This window comes from Coccomyxa subellipsoidea, assembly GCF_000258705.1.
Source record: "Coccomyxa subellipsoidea C-169, whole genome shotgun sequence".
Taxonomy (NCBI): domain Eukaryota; kingdom Viridiplantae; phylum Chlorophyta; class Trebouxiophyceae; family Coccomyxaceae; genus Coccomyxa; species Coccomyxa subellipsoidea.
Window position 1 is genome coordinate 410,198 of NW_005178041.1, and position 15,313 is coordinate 425,510.

Sequence of the window (15,313 nt, forward strand, 5' to 3'; positions counted from 1 at the left end):
TGAGGTTGACAAGCAGTTTGATGTAATGGAGAATTCACAGTAAGCTTGAGAACAGTGCAAATTTCTACTTTTGATGAGCCTCAAAGACTCAATATTGCTTGCTGCCTTCTTGCATTCAATCTTTTGCGAGCTCAATTCGGGCTTTTCGTTCTTACCGCTCTATGCTGGTAATGCCTTCTGAAGGATTCAAGTGCTTTCCATTTCCGCAGCCATAGACAAAGGCGTTCGGTATTCGTCTAACTGTTCAATTGCACGTTCGTTCGTCCAAAAGTATGGAGAAGACATCGCTGGGAGGATGTTGAGTGCGAGTGCAAAAATGTAATACCTCGCTCCGTTTCTCGATGAAAATGGATCTTTCAAAGCAAAATAGCAGCACACCTGTTTGCAGGCTGATCGCTGCATCTGCCAGGTCCAGTGCCGCAGCTCGTTTGGAGGGCGTACCTTGAGCATCCCCTAAAGAAGAAGCCCCATATTGTAGCGGGATACTGCGGAAAGGAGAGCCTCTAGGTGGGCATGAAGCAGCTGTTGTTCCGTGCCAAGGAGGAATCCGAGGAAATTGTGCAAAGAAGCATATCTCCTTATTGCTTGCTAGCATCGTATAGATGCTAGCATGGCATGGCCTGTGCATGGCAGGCCGTATATTATGAGGCGCTACACTCATCAATTTGGGCGCTCGTTCTCAATACCCGTCCTCTTCTGAGACACTGACACACGAGATACTTAGTCAAGACATTACGTGACCATTATGCAGCTCCCTTCGCTTGGGTTGTGAGGAAGCGCTCGGTGCTGGACACTGTCCAGTGGACAGGGTGGTGGGCTTCAAGGCATGGCGTGAATTGTTGATCTCTATCAGCACGATCGCTGCCAGGTGCACAATCTTCTTCGCGAAGATTTAATGAAGTGAACATAGTCATCGTTGTTGTATTCTTTTGTTTCTGTAGTGAAGCAGAGCTCCACACGAACAATTTCTAGAGTCCTGAGTGCTCTACAAACATTTGGGCTGCAGCCCACTGCTGAGAGTAAATCGTGAGAGCAAAGTGAGCTGCACTTCTGCCAGGATGTGAGAAGACAAGCTGGACCCTGCCGTTGCCACTGTTAACGCTGTGCGAACAAATTTCCATTGTGTTTCTTTTTCTTTGAAAATATCAAGACTTGACTGCTTTGGCTGCAGGTGCCATGGTGCTGACGAACAAGGGCAGCTTTTCATATCTGCAGGACAATGTGAACTACCTGCAGATTGACGGCGCCCTGAGCATCCGGATTGAACGGATCAACAACAATGTGGCCAGAGTTTATATCGCGAACGCAGAGAATGTCCAGCAGCCCGTGCCTCCACACATCACGATGGCAGACTCAGCAGGCGCTCCTGTGCTTCCCTTCCTGGAGAATTTCCTGATCACATGGTTCGGCAGCTACGTCCTGTCAATCAACGGGCAGCCTCACATGATCTTGAACAACCAGAAGCGCCAGTCTATCATAGGGCCCTCCTATGCTGCCAGTGGAGTGGTGTGACAGGTGAGCTTCCTGAAAGATGAATCCATGCCTACCGCAATGCCATAATACTCATTGCAACAGAATCACAGTGGTTGATACATTGGTCTGCACGGGCTATGTACTTGGCATAACCCTGTGGCAGTAACGGGTTTGTGCAGAAGGGCTGTGACTCATTGATTTCTTGTGCAGTATTCAGCCTCACTCTGGCAGGCTACATGGGCAAGGGATACTAGAAGGCCAGAGGACCTTCCTCAGGGACTCTTGGTAGCAGTCGGCCTCATATTGAGCGCAGGCCATACATCCACTCTGCAGTGATCCGCTGGTGGTTGATTCAGACAAGGCCAATTCAGACAAGGCTGACGAATGCCAGCTTTGAGAATGGAATATTTGCAGAAAGAGCTTTTGCCATTCAGTGCCTTTGACGCGGGAAACATGCTGGAACAGGCAAGAAAGCACATCATGGTGCAATTAGCGAATGAAAGGGGCAGTCATGCTGTCCTGAGACCTGACTGGCAGCTTTGGCTGCACATAGAGCATGTGTCAGACAGACCTTCCTAGAAGGTGGTTGCCATGCTCTGCTTGGTCACAAGAGGTAGTGGCAAGCTTCAACTCAAGAAACTTTCAGATTCTGTGCGAAACACACTGTACATACCCATAGCAGGATGCCCATATTGCCAGGGTTCTTGCAGGACTGAGAAAGTACTCAGTCTCCCCTTTGAGAGTTGACATGGAGCTATTGCCTCCTGCGGTGTACAGCCACATATGATACCCATGCATGCCCTGCGGTTTCTACCCACTGTTCCTTTGCTTATTGCCTCCCTTTGAGAGGGCTTAATACAGAGGGCTAGACATGCTGTGGCTGCAAAGCTTGAGGAAAGAACTCATGGGGTCAGCCGGACGCCAAAGGACAGCGCCTCAATCACCAGCTCCGCAGTCCTCTTCGAGCTCGCCGGATTCTGACCTGCACACAACCAGCCCTGAATCACAAGGTTTGAATTTGCATTTTAGTTTTGTATTCAAGCAGACATGTGGGGTTTCTAATAACACTCAGAGGCTTCCTTCACAACAGGGCTCAAGGATTGCTCTTGCGTAATGGCCGGTGTCAGACCTGTCATGTCCTGTGGCGAGGGCCCAGAAAGACGCAGCAATATTGTAGTAGTCATTCCTAAAACCCGCACCCTCGGCGGTGCGGGATACTTCTAAAAGCAACTTTTGGTGGTCTTCCAGAATTCAAACGCACCAGGGTCATGCTCCATTGGATTGGGCTTGTCGAGAGCTTTCCGAATCTGGTCTCAAAAGAGTCTTATACTTTGGGAGTTAGGGTCTTATTTATCCGCCCTTCTGGCCAATAACAATTATTTATTGCAGATTCTAAAATGACTACTACAGGAAATGTATTGGCCGCTCTTACAGGGTGGCACCTCAATATTCCAGGCTGTCACTTTGATATGAGGAGCACACCTGTGATGATCTGGCCGGCTCTGATGGCGTACGGGCCGAGGTCCCTCACCCCGCGCACGTACACTGCACCCACCTGCTCCACCCACCAACACGCCAATCACTGCCAATCATTCCCCTCGCGCCATTACAACAATTGACATCGAAGCCTGCCAGTGCCGGTGAGTCTTGCCAAGAGCCGTGCATTATTCGCAGGGAAACACGCTCAGCAGATCTGTTTGGACTTTTCAATTGCGCAGCATGCCTCATTGTGTGATCTGACTTCAACCTTCACAGCCCCTTCCACCCAGCCATTAGGGTACCTCTTGCCACATGACAGCTTTTATAGTGTCAAGATCTTTGGCCGAAAGCCAATTTGGCTTTGGAGATTTCTTTGAACAAACTTTCTGAAGCCACAAAAATGGCTGAAGATAGGAATTTTGAGAGATTTTGGCTCAAACTTGTGATATCAGGGGCATTTAAGCTGAAAAAGGGCAAAATGTGGCTTTTTCACGATTGTGAATTGCTTTTTCAAGGCCGACTTGTGGCTTCCAAGCAGACATCCAAAAACCCCTTGAAGGCCACAAATCTGACCCCTTAATCTGTCAAAAGCCACATTGGCTTTTGAAAGCCACGAAAGAATCACTGCTTACAATGTTCTCAGTATGAACAGCCAGTGTATGCATTGCGCTGTGCTGCGTGGGAAACCGACCTCCTTTAGCTTGTCCTCCAGCAGGAAGGGCACAAGAGCGGCGCGGCCGGTTGACTCCTCCTCGCTGTTGCTCAGCCCCGTCACCTGCCACAATATTGCACATGCACAAAGCCTGAGAAGCCTGCTCTACTGCTTTGCTTCTTTCGCCAACATGCACCTTGCTTGAAGGGTTGACACAGAAGATTGCATTGCAGCAAGGCCCATATGGCCTGCTGCAGAGTTTGCACCTGCTCTGATGACAAACACGCCACCACTGTGTGTCCAATCCAGTCACCCCTATTCCAGACACTTCGCAAGGACACAGAGACCTTCACACCCTAAACAAGAATGCAGGATTTTGCAATTTCAAACAGGATCTTTTGTCTTCGATGGGAAATCCCTGGGATTGGCCTCAGTCTTCTGGCTGCTGGGGATCGATATGTGGGCCGCACATAATAATTCCCCATTCTGTGGCAGATCTCTGGGGTTTCTCGGAGACTTCTGTTGCCTCTCCAGAACTATTCGGGCTACTCTACAGAATATTTTGAGGCCCTATCACAACCATGGTGTCATGGGTGTGACTGGCGCACATCACGAGCAAGTACTGTTGAGGTCAGTGACTGCACCTGCTTGTCGGTGAGGATGGACTGGCCGTAAAGAGGGTCGCCGGGGTCAGTGACTTTGGCGCCAATGAGGCCTGCCGGGCCGTGGCAGACAGCGCCAATGACCTTGCCGCCGGCATAGGCGCTCTCCACAACGCGCATCAGCTCCTTGCTGAATGGGCCATCCCACGCAATGCCGTGGCCGCCTGCGCGAACATGCCGGCAAATGCCCCCGGGTTTAGAAGTGCAGTGCTATCAGCGCTAATTGTATGTGACCACAGGAGTTCAGATGCCCGCACATGCCAGCACACCCCGCAGGCTGGGAAATGATCAGCAGTGACAAGTGCATGGGCCGGTAGGTCAAATTGAGCTCAAGAAAATGTCCTCTATGCACTGGTGTCACAGATGGCAGTAATTTGGATGTGTCTGTGATGAAGGGCGGTTGCTGCATCAAGCATAAAGAGCTGGCAGCGTGTGCCTCAGACAATCTGTGCAGAGTAGGGTCTCTTGAAAGGCAGGTGTGAAGTGACCGGGCGTTGCAAGATCCAGCAAGACACCGCACCAGGGATGAAGACTGCAACATAGGGCGCTGGGTCGACGTAGGCAATAGACGTGGTGTTCTTGAGTTTCGTCTGCAGCTCCACTGCACGAGAGAAAACAGCGATTAGAAATGCTGAGCCTCAAAATTAAATTGCACTGAGTGGCACTTACAAACCGGGAAAGTGAACGAGCACCGCACCGTCCTCGAGGAAACGCCTGATGGCTGCATTTCTGTTGTATGGAGGAGCCACGCTCAGGGGTTCAATGGGAACTTTGTTACCGCCGATGGAAACGATGTCCACAAGGTAGCCTTTCTTGAGTAAGAGATAGTACGGCACAGCGAGCTCCTCGGCCCTGCGGAGTGCAGTGCCTTTCCTTTACCACCTTGCGAATTCACGATAGCGGCACAGGCAAAGGCAGATTTTGTTTTCTGAAGGCGTGCGGAGGCTGTTTCGTAATCTTGATGTGACGGAACAAGCGTCCAAGGTTGCTCTTACTAAACTGAGGAAATGGAATCACGTTCGGAACGCGTGCATCTAACACGACAGTGTCTGCCATCAACTATCGCCGTCACCCATATTCACGGTCAGCAGAGCTCGTACCACACTCCCGTTTGCTGATCGGTGTCTCCCAAAATTCCCGTCGACGTGCATACTATCAGGATTCTGTCGATCTGCACCATGTTTAGGCAATCGCCTGATATTTGGAGAGAAAAGGGATGATACGAAGTGATCCGCGGACCGGCAAAGGTCCTTTAATCACATTCCATGTCCAAGGTTGAATGCATGAGGACGAGGTCTCGCTGACGTCAGCAGGGTGTTTTCCGTAGAACGGCACGGCAACAAGGTATATCGGACATGCTATCTCTTCCCGTGTGCAAGACATGATCCCAAGAGTAAAGAAGTCCAGCAACGAAGCATGCGCTATTACAGGACATTTGCATTTGCAGACTGGTCACCTTCAGCACATTAATTGCAATTGCAAACCTTCAGATCGATATCGATATACAGATATCTGCATACGCAGTAATGTTAATCCTAGCTAGGATCCTTCCATTGCACGCACGGCTTGAAGTCTCTACTTGCAGGTCTGTCAGAAGCTCAGGGAAGCACAGTTGAGATGATCGGTCTAAATTGGAAGTGGCTGCCTAAACGCTAATTTGAATGGCTTCAACACGCAGTCCTCATGATCATGTAAAAGGCGAGGAAGAATACGGCAATAGAGCAAATGGTGAGCCCTGCAGCTGCAAGCTGCCCCTACCCGGCTCTCTTAGATTGGGTCCAAATCATGAAAGCGGCATGAAAGAATGTTGTGCATTAGTTTCAGCCAAAGTGTTGAAGCAAACCAATCCAAGCGCAGTGGAAAAATTTGGCGGATTCAGTTCTTGGTAACAATTCTAGCAGTGCTAAGCAGTGCCAATGAAACCCTGACATCTTGGATGCGATGCATGCAGATCCCATCTGCCCTGATACTCCTTCATGCCGAAACCATCGTAGGCTCCTTTGCCTTCACCTGCATAACACAAGACACGCCTTCAGACAGCTGAAACACACTCTACCCTGCACCCTGAAGAAGACATATTCTGAGCCAATTCACTGATCAAAATCAGCGTCCCAAAGCACCACATGAAAGTGAGACGATCAGGTGCATATTCAGCATGGGTGCAGCGTGCTCAGAGATCGGGAGATGAGAAAGCATGCGTGCCTGCCTAAACTTTCCGAGGAAGCTTGCGAGAGGCTGCTTGACGCGCATGCCAGTCTCTCCCTCCTCATCCGGCTCAAACATGTACGGCTTCAGCCGCAGCAGCGTGATCCTGCACACACAAGCAGAGCATGTTAGAAACGAAGCTCCCACACCCACACAGCAACTAATGTTACCCAGGCCCGTGGTGTGCAGCAATAGAAAAGAAGCAGCATCAATCACTTTTGTGTCCCAGCTCACAAGCTTCGGTGACATGCACACACTTGTGTCTCTCATGAAAGTACAGGCCAACGGCTGAACCAACATGCAGAACCAATCTTCTTCAGCTGCGTAAGGGTACAGCAGTAGATCTGTACAGTATGACTCTGTTGTCATGCCTGCCTTGTCGGTAGGTACGAGCTCAAGAGAAAGGAGGAAGGGGAGAACGCACCGCTGGAAGTGCTTGGAGTTCTTAAGCATGCGGTTGAGGGCGTCTGCGTTGTAGATGCCTCCCTCCAGCGCGTTCTCTGCCAACACCTGAAGCCCCTCGCCCTCCCCAGCAGCGATCACCTGCCTCACCAGCTCTGCGCAGCACAATAAGGTTCAGAGAGACCAAGTCAAAAACCCAATGCTTGCAGTGGCTGGCAGAGAGCAAAATCGGCACAGCTGAATGCCACGCTAAGCCTCACTTGCTCTGCATAATGCCCAGGAGCACAAGTACACCACATGCGCGCACAACACTTTCAAAGTGCATGTGAGGCCCGGACCCGAGGCAGGACATTGATAGCAGGCGCTCAACAGTTCATGCCCTCCAATGTGACCGTAATCCCATAATGGAATATCTTGGCCCGTGGGGGAAGTGCAATATAGGAATTGCACGCAATGCAACAGGCTTGTGCATGAGCTCAGAGACCTGCACATTCTATACATCATGAAGATGTACACAGAGGAGCGCACCCTCTGGGCTGCAGTGGCGCGGGTCGGGATTCTCATCGTCGGACATCTCAATGCAGGTGAAGCTGAGTCCCACGCCTTTCTTGCCCAGCATCTTGGCGATCGGTGCGTAGCCGTCGCGCTTCAAATGGTTGTAGTAACCTGCGGTCATTTCCGCTGCATGCGAGCGGGACTTGTACCACCAGTGAATCCCCGCCACCTTGATTGCCACATCCACCTGCGCATGCATGATCAACCATGGTTGGCCTGGAGCCAAAAGTGATCAAAGGTTGATGAGAGGCTTTGTGACTGCAACATTGCACATACAGCACTTGGAATGCTAAGGATGACTATTTATGCTGGGCATGCTTGTTATCTGTGTGTGCTACATGTGCATGTTGTGTGGACCCCACTCAACAGAAATAAGTGCACCTGAAAGAAGTGAACTCTGAAAAACTGCTGCTTCTGTACTGCCCTCTGGTATATAAAGAGAGTTGTTCCAGGCGTTTCTATGCTTGGAGCAAATCACCGTGGGGGCGCTGCCATTGTCGGATGAGTTTGAGGCGCGCGCGACCGGCAGCACAGCATCCAAGATATCAGCGCCGTGCTGTATCAAACGCCCAGAATACCACTCCTGCACCAGCATGTCATTGTTGCTATTTCAGCTACTTCTATGCAATCACAACATGCAGGGAACTAGCAAATGCAGCAAGCTCTCTGCTGGGAAGTTGCTCTCGGCAGGGTGTGCTCAAGTGTCCTTGTGCTTTCAGAAGAAGAGGAAACTTGCGCAGTCGCACACTCAGCCGGACCTTGAATGAATGGCACAAGACAGGGGCCAGAGAGATGAAGGGCAGCTCACCATGAAGAATTTGCCATACGGCTGCAGCCAGCCTCCAGAGTTTGTGAGGGCAAAGAACTCCGTCTCCTGCCGGAAAAAAGGACACTTCATCAGCCAGCCAACCACCCCTTCGGCCCCAATAGGACAATTTATCCCAGGGCAACACATGTGCTCCTCTTCAGATGCACCTGGCAGAAAAAGCGTGTGATAACAAGAATACATGAGCACGTCCTGGCAGTTCCAATATGCCACATCACAAGCAAGAAGACATGGGAATGAGTAGAGAAGAGCGCAAGTAATGGGGAGTCTCACCCACGGTGCTGAGTTGGCAGTGCCGGCGCCCTCCCTCGGCGGGTCACCCCTGCAGGATATGAGATGATCTTAATTCCGGGGGCTTCTAAGAAATCTCATTGCTGGAGGGGCATTCCCATACTGATGTTGCAGACACCGAGCTGTTCACAAGTGAACTGAGATATAGGCTAGAGAGAGGCACGTTCTGGTCACCAGTGGTCTTTCATGGACCCAAAAGCCAGCCATTGGGGTCAATCTGTGGCACAGCAGGTCCATCTGAGGTAGGCATAGAGGAGGTGATCACAGCGCGCACCATTCTTCTTCATTGACCTCTTCGGCCGCCTGCCTGAGGCTCTCCATCATGAACTTGTCGTAGCACTGGAACTCGCCGATCCCCGGCAGCCCCCTCTGCACCTGCAGGTCTCCCATGCCGCCCAGAGTCTCACCTGCAAGCCGAAGTCAGTAGAATTCTGAGATATCTCTCATTGGGCGACAGTAAATTCTATCTCATGATGGCTGCAACCCTAATTTATGCCTACAGCAGGTGCAGCTCCCATGCAGGAGCTATAGAAGGCAAAACTACAGTGCACTGGCTGAAACGGGGTAGAGATCTATGCTGCGGGAGGGATCAATCAGAGTCTCTGAGAACACTGGGACGATGGAGATAATGTAATCCACAACAAATTGCAAACACGCTGCAAGAGCCGTTTCTTGTCCAATCTCAGGAAGAAGGGATCCCTTCGCTCATGCCACAATGGTGTTCCTCATTTCACAGGACGTGATCATAATTGCTTACCGAAGTAGCTCCACTTGCCGTCCTTCTCCTGGTAGGAAGGATACCGCAGCTCGCCACAGGGCCCAGTGCCCACACAGATCTCCGTCACTGTCGACCCTGCGCAGAATGCATGCCCAACCTCAGCTCTTTGGCACTGGTGCAAACTGCTGCGGAACTTCTGCACTCCGATTTACAGACAATGCACCAGCAAGCATGCCCGCCAGATCAGCAACGCCTTAGAGCTTGGCTGTACGCGCTGCTTGCTGACGGCCAGCTCTTGGGGCCCTGAGTCATGTGATTACTCCAAACAGCAGCAAACACAATTTGTGAAGTGCCACACGCAGCTCAGCTGCCAGAGTAGCGCACTGCTTGTCAGCGAGCACTACTGTCAACTTTTCCTAAACAGTGTCAGGTTGATAATCCGAACAGCAGCAGACACACTGTGTGAATCACTGCACGGCTCAGGTTACAGGAGTCAGCTCCTTGGCAGTCACATGGCATGCGAGTTGCAAGATGTGCGCACCCCAGAGGTCGTTCTTTTTACAGTGCTCGGCGAAACCGCCGACGAAGTCGGCATAGGTCTGCAGGGGGGTGCGGCCGGCCAGAACAGGCTCGTGGTCGCAGCCCAGTGACAAGCACTCGTGGTCGCGGCCGCCGCGCTTGTCTGTGTAGAATATCTCGTCATCCACCTCCTCCCCGGCCTGCGCTCATGCACTGCTTTCTTGGTACGACAGCCACTTCTGTGACTGTAGGCTACACGTAGTGTGTATACAAGCGCTTATTTAATTACATTATCTCATCGTCCACCTCTTCTCCGCTTGCCAGGTGCAGATTGTGCACTTCATGGACTTGCTCCTTGACGTGCACACATGCCGATTGATCTTTCAAACGTGATGCACATTGGCGCCGTAATTTCCATGACCCATAGGATGCAGCCCTTGACAACCTGCACCCCTTGCCTTTGCATGCAGCACAAGCTGGCATTCTCTGATTCGGCACTTTTCTTGAAATAGATAGCACCAGGATGCTTTTCCCAGTGCTTGATCCTGGCTCCGTATGATGTCCATAGCTTGCATTCTGGCTTAAATGTTTGCTGTGCGGTAAAGTGACACAGCGCTGAGCCAGCGAAGAAGGCAGCGCCAGATCAGGCGCACCTTGATGACCCAGTCAGGCAGGGGGATATCGCAGGAGCCGTCCCCAACGTTCCCTCCGCCCGCATGGAAGCTCATCACCGCCTGCACCTTCAGCCCGTGCTTGCGCGCTTTTTTGAACAGCTCCATGTACGCGCCAAAGTCATACTGCTTTGGGCCGTGCCTCTCGCAGATACCCCACCTGCGGAGGGAAGATTCAATATTAACCACCACCACGGTGTGACAATGGAGTCAATTTCCTGTGATTGCCATTTGCATACAATGCCGGATGGATGCAAGCAGGGAAGAGCGCTGTCCTGCATTTCTTTGCTCAAAACAAGCCAATATCCTTGACTGCGTGCAGACAGATGCTCTTTGATTCTATGTGGTTCCTGGTCGCATGTGTTGCATAATGTTCCTGAACTTGAGGAATAGCAGGACTGACTGCACATAGAGGGTGGCGCACCAGACATCCAGCATGACGCCGTGGGCACCGGCTTCCTTCAGGGTGGCGAACTGTCTGTCCAGCAGCTTGGCATTGTGGGAGGGGGCATGAATGAACGAAGTCTCCTTCCCTGCATATGTACAGGCCTGAAAATCAGTGAGAGACAACTTGTTCACCGCAGGATTAAGCTTTTTCCAGACGGCTGGGCTCAGGATTGGAGACACAAAAGCACCGAATGGTCACTTGAGACCCTCGTACCATATGATAGGCTGCATGCTCCACTCAACATCTCCATAAACTTACAAGTACAGCATATCAGCTTTTGGCAAAGATCAACCCCTTTGCAAGTGGTTTCTGCTGAGTGAAAAGGGAACATACAAACTGCAGCCTGTTTTGAGACAGTGGAAGGTGCTGCCACCCCACCTTCCTCAAGCTCGCCCACAGCAATGATGTCCAGGGGAAGCATGATGAAGATCTCTGTGGGCTTGTGCTCCTCATCAACCGAGGCTCCCACTGTCTTCTTCTTCAGGTTCTGCATCTCGTTGAAATTCCACCGCCGTGTTTCACCGTGTAGCTGTGCTGCTTTAGCCTGTGAAAACACCATCAATGCTCAATATGTGCAATTACTCATGAAGTAAGCTATTGGGAGTATCTCTGGCAACTACAGACATGCCCTTCACTCTGAACTTTATTGGGGATGGTGGGCGACTGTGTAAGTCTGAAAAGTAGCACCACCCAAGTGCTCCGCCAAGACCACAAGAAGGGATCAAGATTCACATCTGGCTAATTGTTTCTGGCCTCTGAATGCGTAAACTGTCCTGCATACTTCACTTCTCTGTTGGACTGTACTGCCATGGACGAGCTGATGCTTCAACGCACTGCTTCGGTACGTGTCAGGGACAGAGCTCCGAGCATCCCCATTTAATAGGCACGCAAAATAACAATAAATGCAGGGTACTCTGCTCTTCTATTTCCTGGGACTGCACAGCACTTGCCGTCGCTGCATCTTTGAACCAACGCTTTTACTGTTGCTCCACGACTGGTTAATCACCTGGACTGGCGTGTAAGTTGTGGTGGACCTCTTGGATTCCGATGGCCTGGTAATGGTTGATCTGCTAAGCCTGGAAGTTTCACAATGCCGCCAGCCAGCGCTGCCCAAACCCTCTGCAATCCTCAGGCTCTTCATCCGATATACCAAGTCGAGGGAGCGCACGCCACCCAGTATACCCTCAGAAAATGTGGCTCTGAGAGCATCCCAAGCTATTCGAGGTTTCAACCAAAGGAGGGGCGCCCAATCAAGGAGGAGCAGCTTCTGGCCAGGCTTGGCCGATGGGAAGCTGGGGTGAAGCTGCCTGTGCAAAAGCTCTGTTTTGATGAAGTGCCATCTTGGTGTCATCTTGGTTATTGCCTCAATTGCCACAGGAGCAGATTGCTTTGTGCATCTGCGAAAGGGACATGCATCTGCTCCAGTGCTGCAGCTGCTAGATAGCTGCGTCTACAGCTGCAGCGGTCGCGGCATGGCACACACCTGTAGGTATGCAGCTGTGCTCCCCTTACTAGCAGAGCACCAGCAGTGAAGGTCACCCTAGACATCCACAGAAGCCAATCTTGTTACAAGAAAGCTTTGACGTGCACACCTTATGCGTACAGACTCTTAGAAGCTTCTCAATATACAGAATACCGTATATATTTTATAAATATTCCCTGCATGCAGACGTTTTGTAACACTCAGACCACCAATTTTATGGCTGTATTGCACAAATGAAAGTTGTCTCTCAGTTTCTATTCTCCCAGCATTTATGTGCCGCAGCTCCTTGCCTGCATGCAACTATTCCGCGAGCTACCATCGTTCGGTCTCTCAAAACTTGCTGGGCATTTTGAAACAACAGACAAACTTCTGCAGATACCAATTGCACCAAATAAGAAACGCTACCAAAATTGTGCAGGACCAAAGGATCCTCCTGGCTGCCATATCTTGGGCCCACCACCATCTCAGAAGCCTTCCGGGCTAGCCCAGGTGCCATCAAGCTGCTGGATCATCAACATCTCTGTCCAAGCCAAGAACACCTTCTTCTTATCAGTAGCCCCTGTGGCCAGTCGATACATGCCTGGTGCCTGAGGTGTTCCTGGTGCTCACATCTCTGTTTTGCTCACTCACATTGCATGTGCACTCAGCACCATGCAATAGTGGCAGGTCTGCAGATGCACAGCTCTCCTTGTCGCTTAAGTCTGTGGTGACTAACGGATTGTGTGGTTCTTTGGCAGTACTGATGATATGCCTGGGTGCGGGCCGCTCGAAGCATAGGTAGATGAGGGAGCCGCTATTGCTCTGCCAATTACACATGTACAGGTGGAGCGGGTGAGTCATCCATGGGGCTGCATGGGCATGGATCCCTGCAAGCCCATCATGCCAGGGGTGCCCATGGCCATGCCTCCCTGCATCACCATCCCATTCGCCATGGGCATCATCCCCTGCTGCATGCCCATCCCATTGGGCATCATGCCTGCGCACAGAACACACCATCACTGTCAGAGAGCGCATCCGCAGGCTCCGGTACAGGGAGTGTATGAGGGTTTGGTACTTGAGACTTGATGAATTGTGATATAACACCAGGCTGCAGACTTTTGTAGGCCCCGCAGACATGGCTGCAGACGCCCTGCGTGTATGCCCTACAACCGTGGCTTTGGGTTTGCCGACCTGCAGTGAAAATAATCCGCACACTCCTACTTGGCACTGCAGCTGGCAGGGAATCACTGCGGTGTCTGCGCTGCCATACAAGATGTGCTCCAATTCATTAAGCATGATGCTCACTGCTGGTGGTAATCTGCCATGGATCCGACATTGGCCAAGGTGGCCAAGTGGTGAAGGCCGCAAACATCATCTGCCCCCACCTAGGAGAGGAGAATAGGAAGAATGGGAACATGCAAAGGATGGCAGCACACCTGTGACATCACCGGAGACGCCGCCAGGGTTGGTGATGTCGTGGATACTGGACCGTCGCTTGTCCTTCTTGTTCATTGAATTGAGGCGGATGAAGTATTTCTGCGCATGACTCGCCACCTGTCCAAAGAAAGCACACCGCGTCAGGCCATGCATGGATAACCTTTGGCAAATCTATACAGAAGACATGCAGGACATTACTCTGATCTTCATGCTTGCTTGTATTTTCTTCATACTGAAGATACTCTAGTAAACATTCTAAAACCCGCAATAAATAATTATCTTTGGCCAAAAAGGGTGCATAATTAAGACCCTATCTCCCAGAATATTAAAATTCATGATAATTTTGAGACCAGATCCGGAAAGCTCCAGACAAGCCCAATCCGATGGAGTATGACCCTGGTATATTTAAAGTCAGGACGACAAGTAAAAGTTGCTTTAAAAAATAAAATCCCGCACCGCCAAGGGCGCGGGTTTTAGAATGACTACTACAGTACAGGCCAAGGATGGCCATGCAGGCAGCACTTTGGCCTCGATTGAAGCCCAGGGCAACTTAGAGAAAGCCAAATGCAAAATTGAGGCAGAGCAAATGCCAGAAGGAGTTACAAACAAATGCAACTGCATGTCCCGAAAACTTGGCAGTGTGAAGCTACCAAAGCTAGTAAATTTAGGCCGTTGTGGGGCGTGCCTGCGTGGGAGTTCTTGACATGACGAAGCTGCGGGAGATGCTGCGCCAGTCGCCCTTGCCAAACTTGGCGAGGCCCATCAGGAACAGCCTGTGCTCCTCCTCTGTCCAAGGGATGCCCTTCCGCCGCTCCTGCTCTGACGCCTTGGACTTCTGCTCACAGCAGAGATTTCTTAACAATGTTATACTAGAGCTATATATGCCGGCATCCAAGGACACCAGCTGGCTAGAATGCCATCAAATTCTGGCATAAATCAAGCCCCTCTGAATCTTTCCACAGAAGGATAGTGCTGCATCACATCCTGCTTTTTGAGAGAGTAACTTTTGTGGGCCTGCTGGAAAGGATGGAAGGACTTGCTTACCCCGACTGCTGCGCTGGCAGGCTCTGCAGAGGCCAGGTACTTAGGAAGAGGAACCTTGCCGGACTCAATATTCCTTACATCCTCCTGGAATCACCAGCAACATCGACCGGGTCAGTTGTAAGGGCGGAGAGCCTCCCTCAATATGGCCAAGTTCCATGTCTGATCCACCGCTGATGTCCTGACAGGTTTCTCTTAGCATTCAAAAGCCTCACCTCCAAGAGATTTATCCTGTGCTTGATGAGATCCTTTGTCTTCCTGGGAAGCTTCAATATGATCTTGTCCACCCTACAGAGACGTGATTGCATAGATCAGCTACAGGGGGCCGCCGCATGCAGCGATCAGAGGAGTCAAATCATGCAGGTGATCGAATGCAGCTGCTCTTTGCATAAGAACAATGGAACGATCTTCACCTGTTGTCAACATCCCAGAACTCCGCAAGTGCGCTCTCCAGGATCTTGTCTTCCTCCAC

General features: G+C 51.1%; 4 protein-coding genes across 4 annotated transcripts; 1 reads left to right on the top strand and 3 right to left on the bottom strand.

Annotated features, from left to right (window-relative positions):
• Nucleotides 1-1,176: 1,176 nt before the first annotated feature.
• Nucleotides 1,177-1,512, top strand: COCSUDRAFT_58847 (hypothetical protein; the record flags this gene model as incomplete). Its single annotated transcript, XM_005650793.1, has 1 exon — nt 1,177-1,512. One exon carries the CDS (start codon nt 1,177-1,179, stop codon nt 1,510-1,512), a length of 336 nt encoding a protein of 111 aa, XP_005650850.1.
• Nucleotides 1,513-1,852: 340 nt separating this feature from the next.
• On the bottom strand, nt 1,853-5,446 carry COCSUDRAFT_26959 (class I glutamine amidotransferase-like protein; the record flags this gene model as incomplete). The annotated part of the gene is made up of 7 exons (XM_005650794.1): nt 1,853-2,455; nt 2,956-3,028; nt 3,644-3,727; nt 4,249-4,430; nt 4,787-4,867; nt 4,964-5,118; nt 5,367-5,446. The coding sequence occupies 7 exons, from the start codon at nt 5,444-5,446 to the stop codon at nt 2,376-2,378; spliced, it is 735 nt and encodes a 244-aa protein (XP_005650851.1). The 3' UTR covers nt 1,853-2,375.
• A 1,031-nt stretch (nt 5,447-6,477) lies between these two features.
• On the bottom strand, nt 6,478-12,105 carry COCSUDRAFT_21624 (glycoside hydrolase; the record flags this gene model as incomplete). Its single annotated transcript, XM_005650795.1, has 13 exons — nt 11,908-12,105; nt 11,280-11,445; nt 10,878-10,986; nt 10,436-10,613; nt 9,805-9,973; nt 9,303-9,398; nt 8,820-8,952; nt 8,528-8,576; nt 8,237-8,302; nt 7,907-8,011; nt 7,402-7,597; nt 6,896-7,028; nt 6,478-6,577 (listed from the first exon to the last, which is right to left on the bottom strand). Coding segments are annotated over exons 1-13 (1,635 nt in total), but the record flags the coding sequence as incomplete, so codon positions are not given.
• Nucleotides 12,106-13,734: 1,629 nt separating this feature from the next.
• COCSUDRAFT_12315 (hypothetical protein) lies at nt 13,735-14,931 on the bottom strand (the record flags this gene model as incomplete). The annotated part of the gene is made up of 3 exons (XM_005650796.1): nt 13,735-13,960; nt 14,505-14,635; nt 14,851-14,931. Coding segments are annotated over 3 exons (438 nt in total), but the record flags the coding sequence as incomplete, so codon positions are not given.
• Nucleotides 14,932-15,313: the final 382 nt, after the last annotated feature.